The following is a 19,491-nucleotide window of genomic DNA, read 5'->3' on the forward strand; positions in this document are numbered from 1 at the left end:
TATAGCTTTTTCTATTGGTAAGTCCCTGCTACTCAGTCACTCTGGCTGTAGATATTTTGCTATGATTTCCTGTGTTGTCATTGCAGAGGGTCAGTGTAAGCAGAGCTGAGGCTTCCTGCAATAACGTTATAAACTGAATCCCCAGTTTTGGAGTCTAAGATTCAAAGGGAGACTTTCTGCTCCCCAACCATCACCTGCCCCAAATTACTCTGGTGGTTTGGATAGGGAATTGATGCAGAACTGACCTGTGTGTTTGTGGGAGAGTTAGGTGAACGGGGGGGAGGGGGTGTTAAAAGTTTCCCCTAAAAGGAGAGTTGGAGAGAACCTATGATGCGTCCAAGCCTAGGGCTGAAATAAATATGGGGATAGATATTCTGATTCTCCAATGGGCTTAAATTACTATCTCCTCAGAGCTCTTAGCACAAAGCCACTCATTTATCACATCATGCACACTCTGTTCTTGGTGGGATGAAGCTTTGGTGACCCAAGTACTCCCCTCATTTGCACATCTGGCGGTCTGGTTGGAGAAGCTTTCCTCTCCCACACATATTGTCATTGGTGCTCTGCTTGAGCCAAGCAATGCCTGATATAAGTGTACCAGCTAGTAGGGAAGGGCAAAGCTGAGCTTCCTCCCTACCCCATCTCAAAGCAGTAGTTAGCCAGGATGGAGGGGAAAACAGTGGAGAGGCTGCCCATTTCAGGATCCCATAGAAGAAGAAGATGGGTCCACAGTAGCAATGGAGGAAATGTAATGCCAACAGACCCTGGTTGTCAGTGGGCAGGAACGAACCTGGGACCTCAGTGCATGAGCCTCTCTGCATGAGCTAAAAGCCAACTAGTCCTTAGCTAAGCCTGTAAAGCAGACTCTTTACTCTCTAATAAGTGGTCTCAGTGCCACTACAGGAGACAGAAAACCACACTCAGGAGGTGTGTTGGTTACAGAACACTCGTAATGGTTTTTTTGCATTTCTGTGGCATCATCTGGCCAGGGATCTCAAAGTTCTTTAGAAACACAAACCTGTCTGGCACTGGCAGACAGTGTAATTATCCCCAAATTACAGATTGACAAATTGAGGGACAGGAGATTAAGTGATTTGCCAAAGTTTGCACAGTTTTTTACCTTAAATTACTAATACATTCTTTTAATCTTAACTCCATTTTAACTTTTTTATTTTTATTTATTTTTTTGGTATGGGACTAGAAACCAAGCCCCCTTCTGTCCAGGGCCAGGCCCTAAGGGCCAGATTTTCAAAACAGTTCTGCTCCTATTCAGGCACACAAATAAGTAGCCAGATTTTCCAAAGAGCTCAGCATACCAAACACCCTAAGAGCTCAAAAATCATAAATTGGGCCCCAATCATGATATTGTCTTTAAAATCATGAGGGGGGTTTAAAAATAAATGTTGAGTCTCTTTATATGTGTTCTGTTTTTGAGCCTTTTGGGTTCATGTTTTCATGCTTTTCTCTGTAACTATGAGCAGAAAGAAACATTCTTAAAAATAAAAAGCAGAGATTCTCACACAATCACTGAACTCCAGGACCTGAGGCTTTAAAAAAAGCACCAAATATCATGAGATATGTGTGCTAATACCAAAAGAGTGAGCAGCACTGAGTTGGGTGCTGAACTCTTGGAAATCTGGCTCCTATTGTGGTGCTGATCCATGAAAATCAGGCCCTAATTGCACTACACTGTACTTTCTCCCAGAGAAGGAAAAAGCCAGTTCACTCTCCCAGCTGGCAAGGAGAGGAAGAGAGAGCCAGCAACAAAGTGTGAGTATGTGTGAGAGAGCTGGGAACAAACTCTGGCTGGTGGGCTGGGCGGGGTGAGCAGAACAAGGCCACCCTTTTAGTAATAGGGTGGTGGGTAGAAAAATGAAAGCAGGAAGAACCAAGCAAACAGCTGGATTAAGGAACTGGAATAGCTCTACTCCTCAAGGAGGCAATGAGAGGTCCTTTCTAGAGCATTTAGGAAAGAAGGGACATGATTACTCCCCCTTACAGGGAGTATCTTGGAAGGAAGCAGGGGCTGCAGCATGGCCTTAGATGGTTTGGGGCTGTTGCTGTTTTTTTTTAAAAAAAGATTACTGACAGGTGGCAGGCCACCTTCCTTATTATTTGGAGTGAGTCTCGCTTAAATTGCATCAATGTATTTTTTTTAGCTCCCTCTTGTGATGAAAGACTTTGAAATGAAGCAGTGAGCATCTCACTTCGAACTGTTTGAAATCACTCTCATTTTAACGGTCACAGCTTTGGGAGCTTCCTGGAATCCTACATGATTACATCTGTGACACACCAAATTGCTTCCTGACGTCAAGGAAAATGGATTGACTGTATTTTAGCTTGCTCTCCCGCCGCATTGGGAAGGAACCCTGCGACTTTCCGTGATACTGGCACAGCGGTGAGCGCTGGGCAGCACAGTAGGGCATTTGCACGTTGCGGTAACAACTGCACGAATGTGGGAACAGCCCAGCACTGCCTCTAGTTTGGTACCATCTCTGACAGTGACAGATGCTGCAGAGGCAAGTGCAGGCATAGCCCCCTCCCAGATGCGCTGGGCCGTGCTGAGCTCTTCTAGGGGAAGGGAGAGCGGGTCTGGTTTCATCCTCACTCCAGGTGCTGATCGGCACGAAGCACGGGGAGGATCTGTGTGATTTCCCCCAAGCGACTGTCCTCAGTGCCCTGACTCACGAGGGCCCAGCCAGCTCGGCCCCGCAGCGGGTGATTCGGGCAGGGCACAGTGTATTCACACGGAGAAACTGGGGCTGGGCGGAGAGGGCTTGGGGGAGGGCCGGGGGGCAGGTGAGGGAGGGGGGCATTGGCGAGGAGTGGGGGAGTGGTCGGGATGTCAGGCAGGCAGCCAAGTGGGGGCGGGCGGTGTCAGGAGGAGCCTGGGGAGGGGCCAGTTGTTTGGCTCTATTCCAATCCGGAAGAGCGGCACGCTCGGCGGTTGTTATGGTGATAGTTCGGCAACCTCCCGTTGCTATAGCAGCGGCCCAGCCACCGGGTTGGCGGGTTGGCAGCGACCGCGCAGGGAAGCCTTTGGCCGTAGCGCGGGCAGGAAGTGTGGCCGGGGAGGCGGGGCTGGGCCCGGGCCCGGGGCCGGAAGTGTGGGGGAGGCGGACAGCATTGACTGTGAAGCCCGGAGGCTGCTGCTGCTGCCTGCCCCGGCGCGCGGAGGCGGTGGCGGCTCCTCCTCGAGCCTGGTCTCCTGAGGCAGGCAGCTGGGAGCTGCGCGGGGCCGGAGCGGGTCTCGCGAGAACAGCCCCTTCTCTACGCCCACTCCCGGGCCGGAGACCCAGCGCGGGGACACCCGGCGGGCAGGAGGAGCCTGGGCCCAGCACGGGAAGATGGCGGCGGCCGGAGGCGGCGGCGGCGGCGGCGGCTCCTGGGCGGCGGAGCGGCCCCGGCTGTGAGACCCGGAGAGGGGCGGCGGGGACGGGCAGCGAGCGGCGGAGGATGAGCCTGCTGTGTGCGCAGTATCTCCGGTGAGGGGGAGGGGTGAGGTGAGGGTCTGACCCGGCAGCTCGGCCCGGGCGGGGGTGTAACGGGGGGACGGACCCGGGGGCGAAAGGTGAGTTGAAGGGGAGGGGCAGAGCCGGGGCTGGCTGTGTACGTCTGACGGGGGGAAGCGGAGGGAAGGGGGGAGAGGTGAGCAAGGGATGCCTAGCAGGAAGGGGGGTGGGGTGGGCAAGCAGTGATCTAGGGGAAGGACATTGAGGGGGAAGGAGTGGCATAGTTGGGGAGTACATCGGGTGAAGGGGAGTTTATTGGGAGGAGGTAAATGCAAAGGAAAGGAGGCTGGGCTGAAAGCGAGGGAAGAGTGGAATAGATGGAGGAAGTAGGGGGTAACCTCAGTAGAAGACTCTGGGAGGTGTGGGGGAGTAAAGGATATACTGCTGCAGGAGGGAGGAGGCGGGACGAAATTGTTATGGGGAGAAAAGAGGACGTGTTGAGGGGATCTGGACTAGATGGTTGGGCCGAGAGGCTATTGTCGGATGAGCAAATGGGTGAAGTGGGGAAGATTGCATGGCAAAGTGCCATTAGCTGTAGGAAGAGAGAGTGAGTTAAGTTATTCAGATGAGAAATCCAAAGTCCTTCATTGCGGTTGTTAAATATCACATAGGACTTTATGGAAGCCCAGGTATGCTAATGGTGGTGTCGTGGCCAAATTCTAATTTGGGCTATTACATTCTTCCTGCCTACGTTCTTCTGCAGTTTCAAATCAATACAGGACTAAGCTCTAGTTATGCTGTGCAGTGTTAAATGGGTTCTACATGTAAAGCAAAATCTGTATCTGTAGTCTGTAAAGTGCTTGGGATTTCTTTTCTATGAAAGGCAATATAGCAGCGGTTCTCAAATTCTGATCGTTGGATCAATAGTCTGCAGAGCTTTTTATGGTGGCTTGTAGAGTTAAAATGGTTTTGGATCCAAGCAATTTAGCGGGTTAGGAGAAGAGATGATCAATGGGCTTTTCACAGAATGAAAGTACTGTGGAATCCCAATGCACGATACGGTATTTTGTAGTGGAAAGTACTGGGACATGAACATTAAGTAAACTTTTTTTCTTTGCATTTAAAAGCCCAGTTGTCTTGTAATTTAGAAGACCAGTGTCAGCAAAAAAGCCTAGATAATGATGAGCCTAGTACCAGTAAATATACTAAAAGGAGACATGTATACCTTTTTGAAGAGTCGGGGACTGAAGCAAGAGCCTTTGAAAGAGGTGATGAGATGCAGTTAATATATTTCTTTACAGTTCTAAAAGGCCTTCTATCCAGGGATCTTAAAACACTTCAGCTACCTCCCCCATAATGGCAGTCCCCAAATCCTTTTTCTCTATCCAGTCTTGCATTCCTGGCTGCCTCTCATTCCTCTGGGTTGTCTCCATGCTATCTCAGATTTGTTCTTCTTAAAACAATTTTTTTTTCCCCTCCATCTCTCTTCTGTTCATGGACAACATCACTATCCTTCATGTCTCCCAGGCCTGTAATATGTGCTGCATTTGATTCTTTTCTCCTCCACCCACTGGTGACACATTTTCCTTGTTAATATCTCTCAAATGAATTTTTTCTCATTGATTCCAGTGGTTAAATCCCTATCAATGTACTAGTCATGTTTTGCTTTTATAACTGAAATCTAGACCTGACGGGCCTCCCTGCCTCTGAACTCTTTTGCTATCCTCCAGGTCTGTCAAAATTGGTGCTACTAAACTTATCTTCCTTTCTCTCTGTTCTGACCAATTTCCCCTTTCCCCACTGGGAAAAAAACAAACTTCCTGGAATCTTTCCAATGGCATTCTGCATCTTGCCACATCAAGTCCAAGATTCTCTTAATCTGCAAGACCTTCCATAATCACCTACATCTATTCCCTTTGCTCCTCTCAAGTCTTTTGTCTTATTGCTCTTTTTGTCATTTTGCTTCATCTTTGTACAGTGCCTATTAAAATGGGACTGAGGCATCTAGGTACTAATGCAATACAAACAATAAATAGAATATTTCTGAAAGTATTCTTGTCTTTGACTGGCAAAAACTTACCCCCTCCTTTAAAAGCACTTCTTTAAATAGTTTGTCATCCGTAGTCAAACATTCTCCATCTCCAGAACTCTTCCTTGTCTTTTTTGACCTATATAGATTGTAAGCTTTCTGGGACTCAGTGCGCACTATCCATGGATGTAAAGTATTATATATGTCTATGGAGCTATTTACATTTTTATAACTTACATATGGAAGAAATTGGGGTAGAGAGATGTCATTTGGGATAACTGTTGCCCAAGATCATACAGTATGAGAGCTGAGAATAGAACTCAGGTGTCTTAATGCCCATTCTGCTAGTTCTTTGCCTTAGGAAGAAGGCCATCCTTTCTCTTACTGTAGCATAAGAACTCTCAGTTGGAATCCACTGATGAAGGAATAATTGAATTTAAGGATGTTGTGATTTGTAAAGGTGGGGGCGGGGCGGGAAGAGTCATCTTTGTTGTATAAATAAGGCCTTGGAGGGCTTTTGTGAAAAGTTTTTTGTTTGGTTTTTAGGTTAGAAATTCATGTGTTGTCTGTCTTGGAAGGTTAATGATTGGAGAAATAGTGAAATGACTTTGCAGGAATCAAGGAAGACTGAAAGATGAACTAATAAGGGAAGGGATTTTTAGCCAGAATGGTTTAAAACTCTTTCTCTGCCCCTTCTCCCCCTCCCCCCCTTAACACATCTGACTTCAGTGAGTGTAGAGCATTTAGGATGAACTTTTTTGTTAAAGAATCAGTGCCATTTCAATCAAAATGTAAGAGCTGATAAATATCTGAGACACCTATGGAAGTTTCTAGCAGAACCAGGAAAGGTCAAACTTGACAAGCTTGATATTTCCAAAGGTGTAAAAAAACCAAACAAACCTCAAAACTGGGGGGTGGGTTCCCTTCAGTCACCTTCCTGTGTCATAAAGAGGGAAAAAGGGAGAAACCCCAATTTTAAAAATATCCTTTGCAGGTCACCAGTTAAGCTGCATCACCAGATAATTACCTTTATGTAGCTGATTCTTGTGGGTTTCAATTTCTGTTATCACTGGATTCAGTCATGCTGTATATGCTGTTTCTGTCCCATTTTAGTTTGTCGTCTGGCAGGAATAAGTTAGAAACATTAAAATAGGTACTCAAGGATTTGCATAAAGTCTGGTGAGAGGGACAGGAAAGTAATAGATTGAAACCTTAATTACATTCAGGCCTATGAGACCTCTCTCAAAGATCATATTAATGATTTTCCAAGACTCCCAGTTTGCATGATCTCCCTGCTCAGGTGAAAATGGTGTCTAAGGTATGTTTTATGAATCAAAGCAATTTTGATTGGGCTCGCTCTCATTCTCTGTTTACTTGAGAATTCTCAGGTATTCTTACCACAAAGCTAGTTATTAATCTTGCAGGAGCAGACTTGTTTATGTCTGAATATCTCTTGTGTGTTCTGCTAGCTCTTGCTAGAGCTGGGAGAGACACTTGAAAGGAAAACACCACTGGCAATGGAATTCCCAATTAGAAGCCACAGAGAACAGTTTCAAGAGTACGCTGTCTCTTCCTCCTACCTGAAAACTCTCTGGTGTATTCCTTTTAAAAAGATGATGATGGTACTGTGAAGTTTGGGTTGCGGGTAGGGGAAGAGGAAGGACAGGTAGTTCAAGTTTGGACAGCTGTTACAGGAGCTTAAATTTATCTACTTAATGGAGACATTCTTCTCTGTAATGTGAAAATGTTAATGTTGCTGTTCCCTGATGTTACTCTTTTTTTAAATTAAAGGAGTCCAAACCCAACCCCGCCAAAATTTAGTGGGGCTCCAGGTCTGTCTCACTGATCCAATATCAAGCCTGCCTAGTTTTACAAACTGACAGGGTAACAAGCCTTGTGGATGGGGGTCGGGGAGCGATAGATATGGTATCTTGACTTTAAGTAAGGCTTTTGATACTGTCTCACATGACCTGCTCATAAACAAACCAGGGAAATACAACCTAGATCGGGGTGGGCAAACTTTTTGGCCTGAGGGCCACATCGGGGTTCCAAAACTGTATGGAGGGCCGGGTAGGGAAGGCTGTGCCTCCCCAAACAGCCTGGCCTCCACCCCCATCTGCCTCCTTCCACTTCCCACCCCTTGACTCCCCCCGTCAGAACCCCCGAACCATCCAACTTCCCCTGCTCCTTGTCCCCTGACCACCCCCTCCCGGGACCCCCTGCCCCTAACTGCCCCCCGAGAACCCCACCCCCTAACCAACTCCCCCTGCTCCTTGTCCCTTGACTGCCCTGACCCCTATCCCTATCCACACCCCCACCACCTGACAGGCCCCCGGGACTCCCATGCCTATCCAACTCACCCTGTTCCCCATCCCCTGACTGTCCATGAACCTCCACCCCATCCAACTGCTCCCTGTCCCCTGACTGCCCCCGGGACCCTCTGACCCATATCCAACCCTCCTGCTCCCCTACCATGCCGCTCAGAGCAGCAGGACTGACAGCCATGCCACCCGGCCGGAGCCAGCCACACCACTGTGCTGCCAAGCAGGAGCTTGCAGCTCTGCCGCCCAGAGCACTGGCGGCACGGCGAGCTGAGGCTACAGGGACGGGGGGACAGCAGGGGAGGGGCCAGGAGCTCAAGGGCCAGGCAGGACGGTCCTGTGGGCCGGATGTGGCCCGCGGGCTGTAGTTTGCCCACCTCTGACCTAGATGGAGCTAGTATAAGGTGGGTGCATAACTGGTTGGAAAAACGTTCCCAGAGAGTAGTTATCAGTGTCTCGCAGTGAAGCTGGAAGGAAATATTGAACAGGTTCCTGCAGGGATCAGTTCTGGGTCCAGTTCTGTTCCATGTCTTCATCTGTGATTTAGATAATGGCATAGAGAGTACACTTACAAAGTTTGTGGATGATACAAAGGTGGGAGGGGTTGCAAGTGCTTTGGAGGCTAGGATTATAATTTAAAATGATCTGAACAAACTGGAGAAATGGTCTGCAGAAAATAGGATGAAATTCAATAAGGACAAATGCAAAGTACTCCACGTAGGAAGGAACTATCAATTTTACACATACAAAATGAGAAATGACTGCCTAGGAAGGAGTACTGCAGAAAGGGATCTGGGGGTCATAGTGGACCACAAGCTAAATCTGAATCAACGGTGTAACACTGTTGCAAGAAAAGCAAACTCTGTTCTGGGATGTATTAGCAGGAGTGTTGTAAGCAAGACATGAGAAGTAATTCTTCCGCTCTATTCCGCGCTGATTAGGCCTCAACTGGAGTATTGTGTCCAGTTCTGGGCTCCACATTTCAGGAAAGATGTGGAAAATTAGAGGAGGTCCAGAGGAGAGCAACAAAAATGATTAGAGGTCTAGAAAACATGTCCTATGAGGGAAGATTCAGAAAATTGGGTTTTAGTCTGGAGAAGAGAAGACCGAGAGGACATAACATTTTCCAAGTATGTTACATTTTTTTTCACAATTCTTCTTGTTAGCCTCTGAGGATAGGACAAGAAGCAGTGGGCTTAAATTGCATCAAGGGCGGTTTAGGTTGAACATTAGGAATAACTTCCTAACTGTCAGGGTAATTGAGCACTGGAATAAATTGCCTACGGAGGTTGAGGAATCTCCATCATTGGAGATTTTAAGAGCAGGTTAGACAAACGCCTGTCAGGGATGGTCTAGATAATACTTAGTCCTGCCATGAGTGCAGGGGACTGGACTAGATGACCTTTCAAGGTCCAGTCCTATGATTCTATAGGCCTTGATCCCTAAAGACTTAAGCATGTGCTTAACTTTACATGCTGTGAGTAGTCCCATTGACTTCATTGTGATTACTTGCCCCATGTAAAGCTGAGTACATGTGTCTTTATGAGAACAGGGTAATATTTTTTTTTTCCCCAACAGCTAGGCCTGTGAACCTACCCACCCGACCTCAGCCTTCAGTGTGGTTCTTGAGGTGTCATGGAGGGTAAACTTTATTACTTGCTGGTGATATGCGAGAAGGAAAAAGCCTGGCTTATCTTTCAGGACTCCAGGTGAGTTTGCAAGGCTGTTGTTAAATAATAATTAAAAAAATACATAAAACTAAACCCACAAATATTAATAAATGGAGCAAACTTGTTGTGGTATTGGAGAGAGAATAAAGCTGAAATGTCAGGTCACTTTAAATCATACATAGTGGAACAGTACATTAATAGAAATCTTAATATAAAATAGAACTAACTTTTACTTCTTGTAAACAGCTTATTTTTCTTTTACAAAAGATAAGAATTGAACTGTTAGCTCATTCCTCGAGGAATATATATATTTTTCATAACTGACTTGACGTGCATTAGTTTAATTAAACTCTTAGCTATTTGAGGCTAGAACTAACACATGTATTTCACAAAAGGTGCGAACTCTACGTTTTAGCTAAATGTAGCTTTACATTTAAACATAGAAAGAAAGATGATTGAATTACAGGTCTTGCATACCATTGAGTAATTCTGGTACTGACAAGTCAACAGTACTGAGAGTTCATATGTTTGGTGTAATCTCGTGATGAAACTAGCCTCTTCATTAAAAGTTTTGACTACTAATTTTTTTTTATAATTCACATTGTTTCTCTGTCTTCATGGACTCACCAATAGCTCCATTACTTCCCTGCATCTGCTGTGTTAATCTCCTCTTGACTGCTCCCTGTCTTCATTCAGTGCCATATCACTAATATCTCACCTTTGCTGTTGCGCATAGTAGTTACCCTGGTTGCAATCCATGTCTTGTCAAACTTTGTTTCCTATATCTACTGGATCAGACTGCAAGAGTTATTTCTTTAAGCCAGCATCTCTCCACCTGTTCCTGGTCCTGCAATCAGCATTGTGTCCCCACAGCTAATATTTCAGTCTGAGGAGGTCAGTAATAGAAGAGAATGAGTTTTGTTTCACAGATGAGTTAGGAGTCCCTCATCTCTCCTAGTCTTTCCTGCTGAGCATATAGGTTGCCTAGCTTCCTGATGGCATGAAGGCCTTCTGGGAGCTCTTGGGGACATACTACGAAGTCCTTAGACCTAGGATTTATTTTGGTCCAGAAGAAAGCCTATTGGTTCTGATATTCTGCGGGAAAGCAGTGTTGCTACCACTATGAACAATGGTGCTTACAGCCTGCAAGGGCCCTTTTGCTGACTCTAGGTTTAGTTCTTTTTGGTATTAGACAGTATCAAGTCCCTGAGGAGGGCTTTGAATATTTTTACTCTTGCCTAATCCTAGATGTGCTCTCAATAGCAGTGGCCAATGAGAGACCTTGCCAGGCTGGAGCTTCTAGATTCGCATCTAAGAATAAATACCAAGTGCCTCAACCTTTTTGGGGCATAAGGCTTATGCTCAGGCTATGTAATAGGTGAGGACTGATAGTTATCAAGTAGTCCAAATCCTGATGGAGAACCTCACACAGATAAATTAGAATAACTGCCAAGGATAGGGGCTTGATTTAGCCAGCTGTGTCAGAAAATTATTGTGTTGGAATGCAGCATTCACTGTCAGTGCTCCAGTGGCTCTCCATCTGCAGGAAAAATTTTAGACAATGTTTTGGCAGATCCCTTGAGAGTTGACAGTCAGCAATATGACTAGTTCTACATTTTGTGCAAATGGGTAAGATCCAGCTAGATGTCTTTGCCAGCAGTGATTGCCAAATATCTCCTCATATACTTCAGGGACAGGCAAGATCCAGCATCATCAACAGATATTTGCCTCTGGACTAGAGGCAAGAGTTTCCTTCAACCTTGATCCAGAAGATCATCAGAAATCAGATAAGGATGTAACCAAGGTGCTGCTATTAGCTTTGACTTGGGCATGGCAATTTTGATATTCTGACCTTCTGAAACTATAGTTAAATCCACAAATCCAGGTTCTCAGTCTACTAGATACGTTGTTTTGGGTTGGGATGAGATTGTCCAATGGGATCTCAAGTTGACAGCTTGGTTGATTGTTGGGAGCAGTAGATCAAGTGCTCTGCTGAGGTCCAAAAGTAGGAAACCATTAACAAGACATTTCTACTCAATGAACTGAAAGACTCTCCTTCTGGACAGCTCAAAAAGTAGACCAGGGTGGCTCTCAGTTTTTTCCGTGTATTCCCTCTGATGTGTGAACCACCTCTTGTTTTCATAAAGTTCCTGAGTTCCTTTCTTTTGAACCTTGGTTAGACTATTGACTGTGTCCTATCTCTGAAGACAGAATTCCTCATATCTGTAACATCAGCCTGGAGAATTAGTGAGATAAGAGTCCGATGGCTGGATCCTCCTTGTACTGTGTTTGTTAAAAGTAGGTCACGCATCTTCACCCCAAATTACTGTCTAAACTTCCATCTCAATCAGGCCATTAGTCTTCACATTTCCTCTCCCTCCAAGCCCAAGGATGTCCGACTCAGCACTTGAGACTCTTTGGAAGCCTAACGTTATCTATATAGGAACAAATCTATCCTGCAAGTTCTCCAGAATTCTTGTGGCTTATGTAGATAAGACCAGGGGTCCGTCCATCTCGGTTTAATGGCTGTTCAAATGGTTCAAAAAATGTATATATGATTACATTAATATATTAAGTTTCTAGTGATCTGGAAGTTACTGGAGTAAGTTTCCACGGCATACCTTGGCACTGTATCTGTCACTGAGAAGGTTGCTACTTTGAGAGTATAGTGCTGTGTAAGAGAGCTCCGTTTGGGCTTTAGTTCTGATGTCCAGTTTAGAGGAATAATCTTTCCATTAAAAAGGAAAATGACACCTTAGAGACTGATACAGACTAACACGGCTGCTACTCTGAAACTTCTCATTAAAGCTATTCAAGAGCAATTTCTGGAAAGTCACTACTGCTTGTCTGTTTGTGTCCATGTCTACCCCCCAGCAGTCAAGTATCTCAGAGGTAGTTAATGCAAAGGTCTCCAAATAAGTTTAATTTCCCAACCAAGCCAGGGTAAGCTATGCAGCAACTCCTAGAACCCCCAAAATTTAGCAGTAGCTGCTGCTTCTGCCACTGCCAAGGCCATTTTGATTTTTATATAAGAGAATAAGTTTACAATCTATAGGCCGCAATCACTTGAGGGAGGCTTCTCTGCTCCTTGAAGTCTTTGAACCATGATTTAAGGACTTCAATAGCTCAGACATGGGTGAGGTTTTTCATAGGAGTGGGTGGGTGAGATTCTGTGGCCTGCGCTGTGCAGGAGGTCGGACTAGATGATCAGAATGGTCCCTTCTGACCTTAGTATCTATGAATCAGTTCAAATGTTTTGTTTTTGTTTTTTTTTGCCAGAAAGGCAAGTATTAGGTCTAACTAGCCAACCTATCCATAATAAGCTTTGTACTGAGTCCATAATTAGCAGATATTTTGATTTACAAGTCAGTCCTTGTCTTACTGTTCTAAACATATATTAAAAACTACATACTGACCTGGTGTGTGTGTGTGTGTGAGAGAGAGAGAGAGAGAGGGAGATCGATCTGTAACTATAGGTAAGTTGCCTGTTCTTTATTTTTCCCCAAGTACGTATAAAATGTATAGCATGGAAGAGTGTGCTAAGGAGTGAGTAGCTAAAGCATAGCCACACAACGTAAGGATATGCAGTAGTTTGCCACTTCGATTACACATACCCTAAACATTTCAGTTTCAGAGATTTTGTTGTAGTCTACAATTTGTATGCCAAAAGTCGCCTTAATCTTGGATGAAACCATATTTGCATCCACTTGTGAAAGACATTATACAGGCAACTGCAAAGTTGAAAGTGTCTCAAACGCATACAGAAAACTAAATTTATTACTGTGCTTGCTGATGACAAGTCTGTACTTGAGCAAAGGTTGGTATACAACGGATTTACTCAAGATTTATTTAACTCTCGTGTAGTAGATTTAAAATCAGGGACATTTTATGGCATCATAGGAATAAAAAGCTTAAGAAATTGACGTTTCAGGCAACAGGAATTCCAAGAGATGCTTCATCTGAATTTAGCTGGTGCAGCAGTGTATTCAGTCGAAGTTTTGGCACAACTCTTCTGTCTCAAAAATTTGAATCTATTGTGAAAGAAGCTTCAAATCTTACTGTTTAAGTCCTAAAAGTTGGTGACTTCAAGCACTTGCTGATGCGTTTTGAGGTAACTGCTAGCTATTTTGGCAGCATCCACCATGCATGCAGGATTGCTAGTCAGGGCACTAAAGACAAAGAGCAAATGTGGGGATTGCCTGTTTGGAAGATATTGAGTTGGATTGAAATAACCAGAATTAGGGGTATTCTTTGAGATCATAATAGGCAAATTTGTGTACGCTTTTGCAATGTCATGATGGACTTAATCACTACTGTTAACTGAAGTCTTTCTTTTATGGAGAGAATTCTTTTATTAGAGATCTGCAAAGGCTAGAAAGTACTATAATGGAGCTTGTAGCAATGAGACATTTTGAGGCCTGTATGGAAATTTATCTGTCGGGATGACAAACTGGAAGGGAGTTGATGTTTTTGTCTTCAAAGGCAAAATTATAGAAAATCAAATTTATATATAATTGAAAATTGAATTGAACATATGTTAACCTGATTCATCAGATTACAGCAGTCATGATTCATATGGTTCCATGTTTTGTTTTCACACAATGGCCTAGTGATTTTTCAAAATTAGGTCAATTTTTTGTTTTAATGTAAGAACAGAATATGTTAGACAGGTATACATAGATGTGCTAAGTAATAAGGAAAAGCAGTGTCAGACATCAGTGGCTGGCTAAAATCTCACTAACCCCTGTTAAATACCCAGCTGATGATAGTGCACATGTATGTGCACTAAAGCTTTTAACCACCACCATTTCAGAGTATGTTGGTTTTTGATGGAAATACTGTTGTCCTGTAGCAGTGCAGTAGTAATACATTCCCACCCCCTTCCCCCCAGATTGAACCTTCAGTTTCTAATTCCTTTTACTTATTGTTTGCTGTTGCTTAAAGTTAAAATGATCTGGTGGCCGTTGTAGTTTACCAGGATAGTCAGTCTACACAAGACTGTCATGAATCGCAGTTAGATTTAAATCCGTAACATATGCCTGACTGAAATTATTCAGGAGGTGCAAGCTCAACAGTTTGGTTTCAGTGGAAGACTGCTGGAGGGTGGTTCAGAAAATAGTCTACACTCTTATCTCCCAGATGCTATTCAGTCATTAGAAATAAACTTCAGCCTCTGGCTGAAATTCAAGCATTTGATTAGTGGCAAGTTCCAAATATGTGATTCTTGATTTTCTTCTCTCTCCTTCTTTAGAACTTAGTTTGTTTTGAAGGCTCATGTTATAGCACTGTATTGGGAACATTTACTTGGTTGCTTCTTTAGTTCCATACCCAAAGAAAGTAAGTATCTTTACTGAAACCAACTGTAGATCATACGTCTTTCATGGAATCTCAATTGGTACTAATAAAGCCAAGGTCCTGCTCACTTATCATTAAGTGTTTTTCTCTCCCAAAAAGTACCCGCATTTCCGTAGCAGATTAAATTAATCGTTAGATTAAATCTATTTAAATTTGTGAAATGCTCTGGAATATTTAAAGAGCAGGAAGTCTCTCTGACCAGCACTCAGTCTTAACTCTGTTTCTCCACTATTATTCAGCTTCTTAAATGTTTAAATTTGGACTATATTCTCAAAATGGAGAATTAGAAATATGATTTCCACAGTGTGTAGTAACATACTATCACAATTGGCATACTGAATAAATCCCAGTTATACACGCTTATCATGTCCTCTACATTAAATCAGCATTTTATGGTCTTGAATAAGGGTTAGGACTGAGGGTTTTTTAAATACATCTAGCTGTCTCATCATGGGTGCATGGAATTTTGACAGAAGAAAAACTTTTCTGTTTGGTGTTCATGTAGTCTTGAATTGTTAAAATGTGTGCTTATATAAAAGCACAGTTCTTACACAACTATTACATAAATAACTGTTAGTCTTTATGAATTGTTACAAGTGATTTTGGTTTAGACTTTGTATTCGTTGGGAATGTCTTAAATTTATTTGGGTGCTGGTCTATGAGAGTTGGAGCTTCTCAAAAATATTCAAAATTTATACATTTTGTAGAAATTCTGAAATTTTGTTAAATTACACCCATTTTGACCAGATCCACTCGGAATGTTTTTTGTTGGTGTTCATGAAGTGGATGTTAAGTTTCCTGTATTTATTCTGGAATAAAATCACTTCTGTTCTAGAATAGTGTCCACATGGAGAGAGATTTCAGAATAGCTGTTGTAGAGCAAGTTGCTTCACAATTACTGTTTTGTTAAAGATCCTCATGTAGGCAAGCTGGGGTGTCCTCCACTATTATTCACCTCACCCAGTCTTCTGGGTTACTTTAACCTCCTCATCCCCTCAGGTTTTTGTTGGAAAGTTGTTTCTGCTGTTCTTTGGTTCCCTGAACCTTCAGTGTTGAGTCCCCCTTCACAGTGGATAGTTGCAGTGCCTGCCTGTACTGTTGATCATGGCTTTCCAAAACTGCAACACAATGAGTGACCAGATTCTTGTTTCACTGATGTCCACACACATCTGAAAACTGGCAAGTCATCTCCACTTTCACTGTGCAGCAGCTTGTGGAATCTGTGAGCAACAAAAAAGACAGCAGAGCTCACTTTCTGCAGATTTAGGAGGATAGCACTGCATCAGTTTAACCCTGCAAGAGCAAACTGAGGTGGTCTTTGCAACCATAGAGGCTAGAAATAAATATATAGGGCTGTCAAGCAATTAAAAGAATTAATTGCGCTGTTAATCATGCAATTAAAGAATAGAATACCATTTATTTAAATATTTGTAGATGTTTTCTACATTTGCAAATAGTGATTTTGATTACCACACAATACAAATTGTACAGTGCTCACTTTATATTATTTTTGATTACAAATATTTGCACAGTAAAAAACAAATAATTTCAATTCACCTAATACAAATAATATAATGCAATCTCTTTATCGTAACAGTTGAACTTACAAATGTAGTTATGTACAAAAAAAATAACTGCACTCAAAAAGCAAAACAATGTAAAACTTTAGAACCTAAAAGTGCACTCAGTCCTACTTATTGTTCAGCCAATCACTCAGACAAGTAAGTTTTGTTTACATTTACAGGAAATAATGCTGTCCGCTTCTTGTTTACAATGTCACTAGAAAGTGACAACAGGTGTTCGCATAGCATTGTTATAGCCGGCATCACAAGGTATTTACGTGCCAGATGTGTTAAAGATTCATATGTCCCTTCATGCTTCAACCACTCTTCCAGAGGACATGCGTCCATGCTGATGACTGGTTCTGCTAGATAATAATCCAAAGCAGTGCGGACCAATTATATTTATTTTTTCATCATCTGAGTCCGATGATTCTGGTTGATTTTTCTTTTTTTGGTAGTTCAGTTCTGTAGTTTCTGCATCAGAGTGTTGCTCTTTTAAGATTTCTGAAAGCATGCTTCACACCTCCTCCCTCTAAGATTTTGGATGGTACTTCATATTCTTAAATCTTAGATTGAGTGATGTAGTTATCTTTAGAAATTTAACATAGATACCTTCTTTGCGGTTTGTCAAATCTGCAGTGAAAGTGTTTTTAAAACGAACAATGTGTGCTGGGTCATCATCTGAGATTGCTATAACATGAAATATATGGGAGAATGCAGGTAAAACGGAGCAGGGGACATACAATTCTCCCCCAAGGAGTTCAATCAAAAATTAACGAACACTTTCGTTTAATAAAAAAAAAGTCATCAGCATGGAAGCATGTCCTCTGGAATGGTGGTCGAAACATGAAGGAGCATGCAAATGTTTAGCATGTCTGGTATGTAAATACCTTGCAATGCTGGCTACAAAAGTGCCATGCAAACGCCTGTTCTCACTTTCAGGTGACATTGTAAATGGGAAGCGGGCAGCATTATGTCATGTAAATGTAAAGAAACTTGTTTGTCTTGTTTGTCTGAACAAGAAGTAGGACTGAGTGGACTTGTAGGCTCTAAAGTTTTACATTGTTTTGTGTTTGTAAATTGTAAATTTGTAAATTGCCCTTTCACAATAAAGAGATTGCACTTCAATACTTAGTATTTTTCAATTCACCTCATACATTTCTTTATCATTTTTACAGTGCAAATATTTGTAGTAAAAAATAATATAAAGTGAGCACTGTACACTTTTTCTGTGTTGTAATTGAAATCAATATATTTGAAAAGTAGACATCCAAAAATATTTAATAAATTTCAATTGGTATTCTATTTAACTGCGCGATTAATTTTTTTGAGTTAATCGCGATTAAAAAAAATCAATCACAATTAATCGTGTGAGTTAACTGCAATTAATCGACAGCCCTTGTATAAAGTGTGTGTGTATATATACACTTTTTTTTTTATTTTCTTTTTTAAATGAAAGGTTAGTTTGCAGAAGTTGATAGCATTTGCTGGGGAGAGTTTCTTACTTGACCAACTCCAGAATGGGTTTTTGGAGTGCTGACTAATGAAACTGTGTTTTAGACGTTACCTCTGTTTGAATGAATCTACTTGTGGAAATATAGCCTCTTCTTCTAGAGCAGTTGCTTTGAATGGACACACAATACATGTTGGAAGACGCTTGAAATGTAGCCAATTAGTCTGTTTTATATGTTTGAGAAGTTTATAAACCAGATTCATAATCTTCAGAAGACCTCTGACAGCTATCCATAAGAAATAAAATTTAGCTACGAGATTGGAGGAAAATCTAGTTTGTTACCATTTGATGCTAGTGACAGCTACTCTTTGCTGTTTAGGTCCTGCAGAATGATAAGGCTGCATATTTTGTTATATATACTGACAGCATAGTATTAAATAGAATACTCTCATCCATTATGTCGAACATTTTAGAATGCTTGCCAGTGCTTGCCTTTGATAGTCTCAAACTTAACCCGTTTAAAAATAGTGCTATTTTAACTGCTGCTAGATTATTTACCTCCAAAAAGCAATCTAGCCACTTCATATCTGAAGCTGATTTGATGATTTAAAATAACATCAGTCTGAATTCAGTGACTTTTAAGGTCTAGATAGGGATATAAGTGCTACAAAACACGTAGCTTAAACATCAGTTTTAATTGCTGAACCTCTTCTGTCATACACAGCAACATTATTCACTGACAAAGGTAGCAGTAAAAATATTTGTTAATTCAGTAACTTCTCTAAAGTAATGGGTGCAATGTTGTTGAAAAAGAGTTTTAGATCTAATATTGCTGTAATGACTTGTGAATATCTGTTACAACCCAGAACCGAAACTGGTGCGTTTCTCTGAGTGTGGACATGGGAGATGAGAAAGTAGTGGTGTCATTGTTCTTTCCATTCTCTGTCATAGGCCATAGCATTGCTTTTCTTTAGGACACTTAAAGTCTAGTATCTTCCTTGCTTGGTTTCAAAGGAACCTTGCAAAATTGTCATAGAATGTATAACAGCTAAGATGCAAAAATCTACTATCCTTATCATGGTGATGTGGGTGTTGCGAAACTGATTTGTAACTTGTCAAAAACAATTTTTCATTGGGAGCAAGTAGAATTTTACAGTCTTGTTCCAAGATTGACAGATTGGAAAAGACTTCTGAGTAATTGTCTTCTGCGTTATAAATTTTTTTTCTTTAGGTTGATAGAACAGGTCAAGGAGACGACAAATAAATGGATTTTCCCAGGGTTGAATTTAATGTCATTTACCTGTTCGTAGTGGACTGGCTGCCAGCCAGTGCATGCAGATTGACTATCTGTGCACTAATGCATGTGTTATCACAAGGGATGCTGAGGATATCCCTTAAGGATATTGGTTATTTAAGACTTATTTTCTACTAGAAATTGGAAGTAACTTTGCATCTGGAGTGCTCTTTATTTTAAACCATGTGATGAAAGGAAAGCAAATGTTTTTTAAACAGTTTCATCACCAGAGATTTGAAGTGACACAGATGTGAAAAACAGAGATTTTATTAAGTTTGAACATGGAACTGCTTCTAATGGTTTTAAATAAATACTTTTAAAGTCCTTCGATAACTTTCTTTCCTTGCTCAGAACA

General features: G+C 42.2%; 1 protein-coding gene across 5 annotated transcripts in view; it reads left to right on the forward strand.

Moving 5' to 3' along the window:
- The first annotated feature begins 3,104 nt into the window (after positions 1 to 3,104).
- The window catches only part of SMG7 (SMG7 nonsense mediated mRNA decay factor), a 103,352-nt gene continuing 86,965 nt past the window's right edge, over positions 3,105 to 19,491 (forward strand). For 2 of the 5 annotated variants that reach the window (XM_043491059.1, XM_038412971.2), the window contains exon 1: positions 3,105 to 3,485. Coding sequence is in view for 4 of the 5 variants with exons in the window: in XM_038412971.2 (XP_038268899.1) it covers positions 3,457 to 3,485 (29 nt within the window). In the remaining variant the exon portion in view is untranslated. Of the gene's footprint in view, positions 3,486 to 9,380; positions 9,512 to 19,491 lie in introns of all 5 variants that reach the window. The other 3 variants (XM_038412970.2, XM_038412974.2, XM_043491061.1) reach the window with 3 other exon arrangements.

Source organism: Dermochelys coriacea, chromosome 8 (assembly GCF_009764565.3).
Source record: "Dermochelys coriacea isolate rDerCor1 chromosome 8, rDerCor1.pri.v4, whole genome shotgun sequence".
NCBI lineage: Eukaryota > Metazoa > Chordata > Testudines > Dermochelyidae > Dermochelys > Dermochelys coriacea.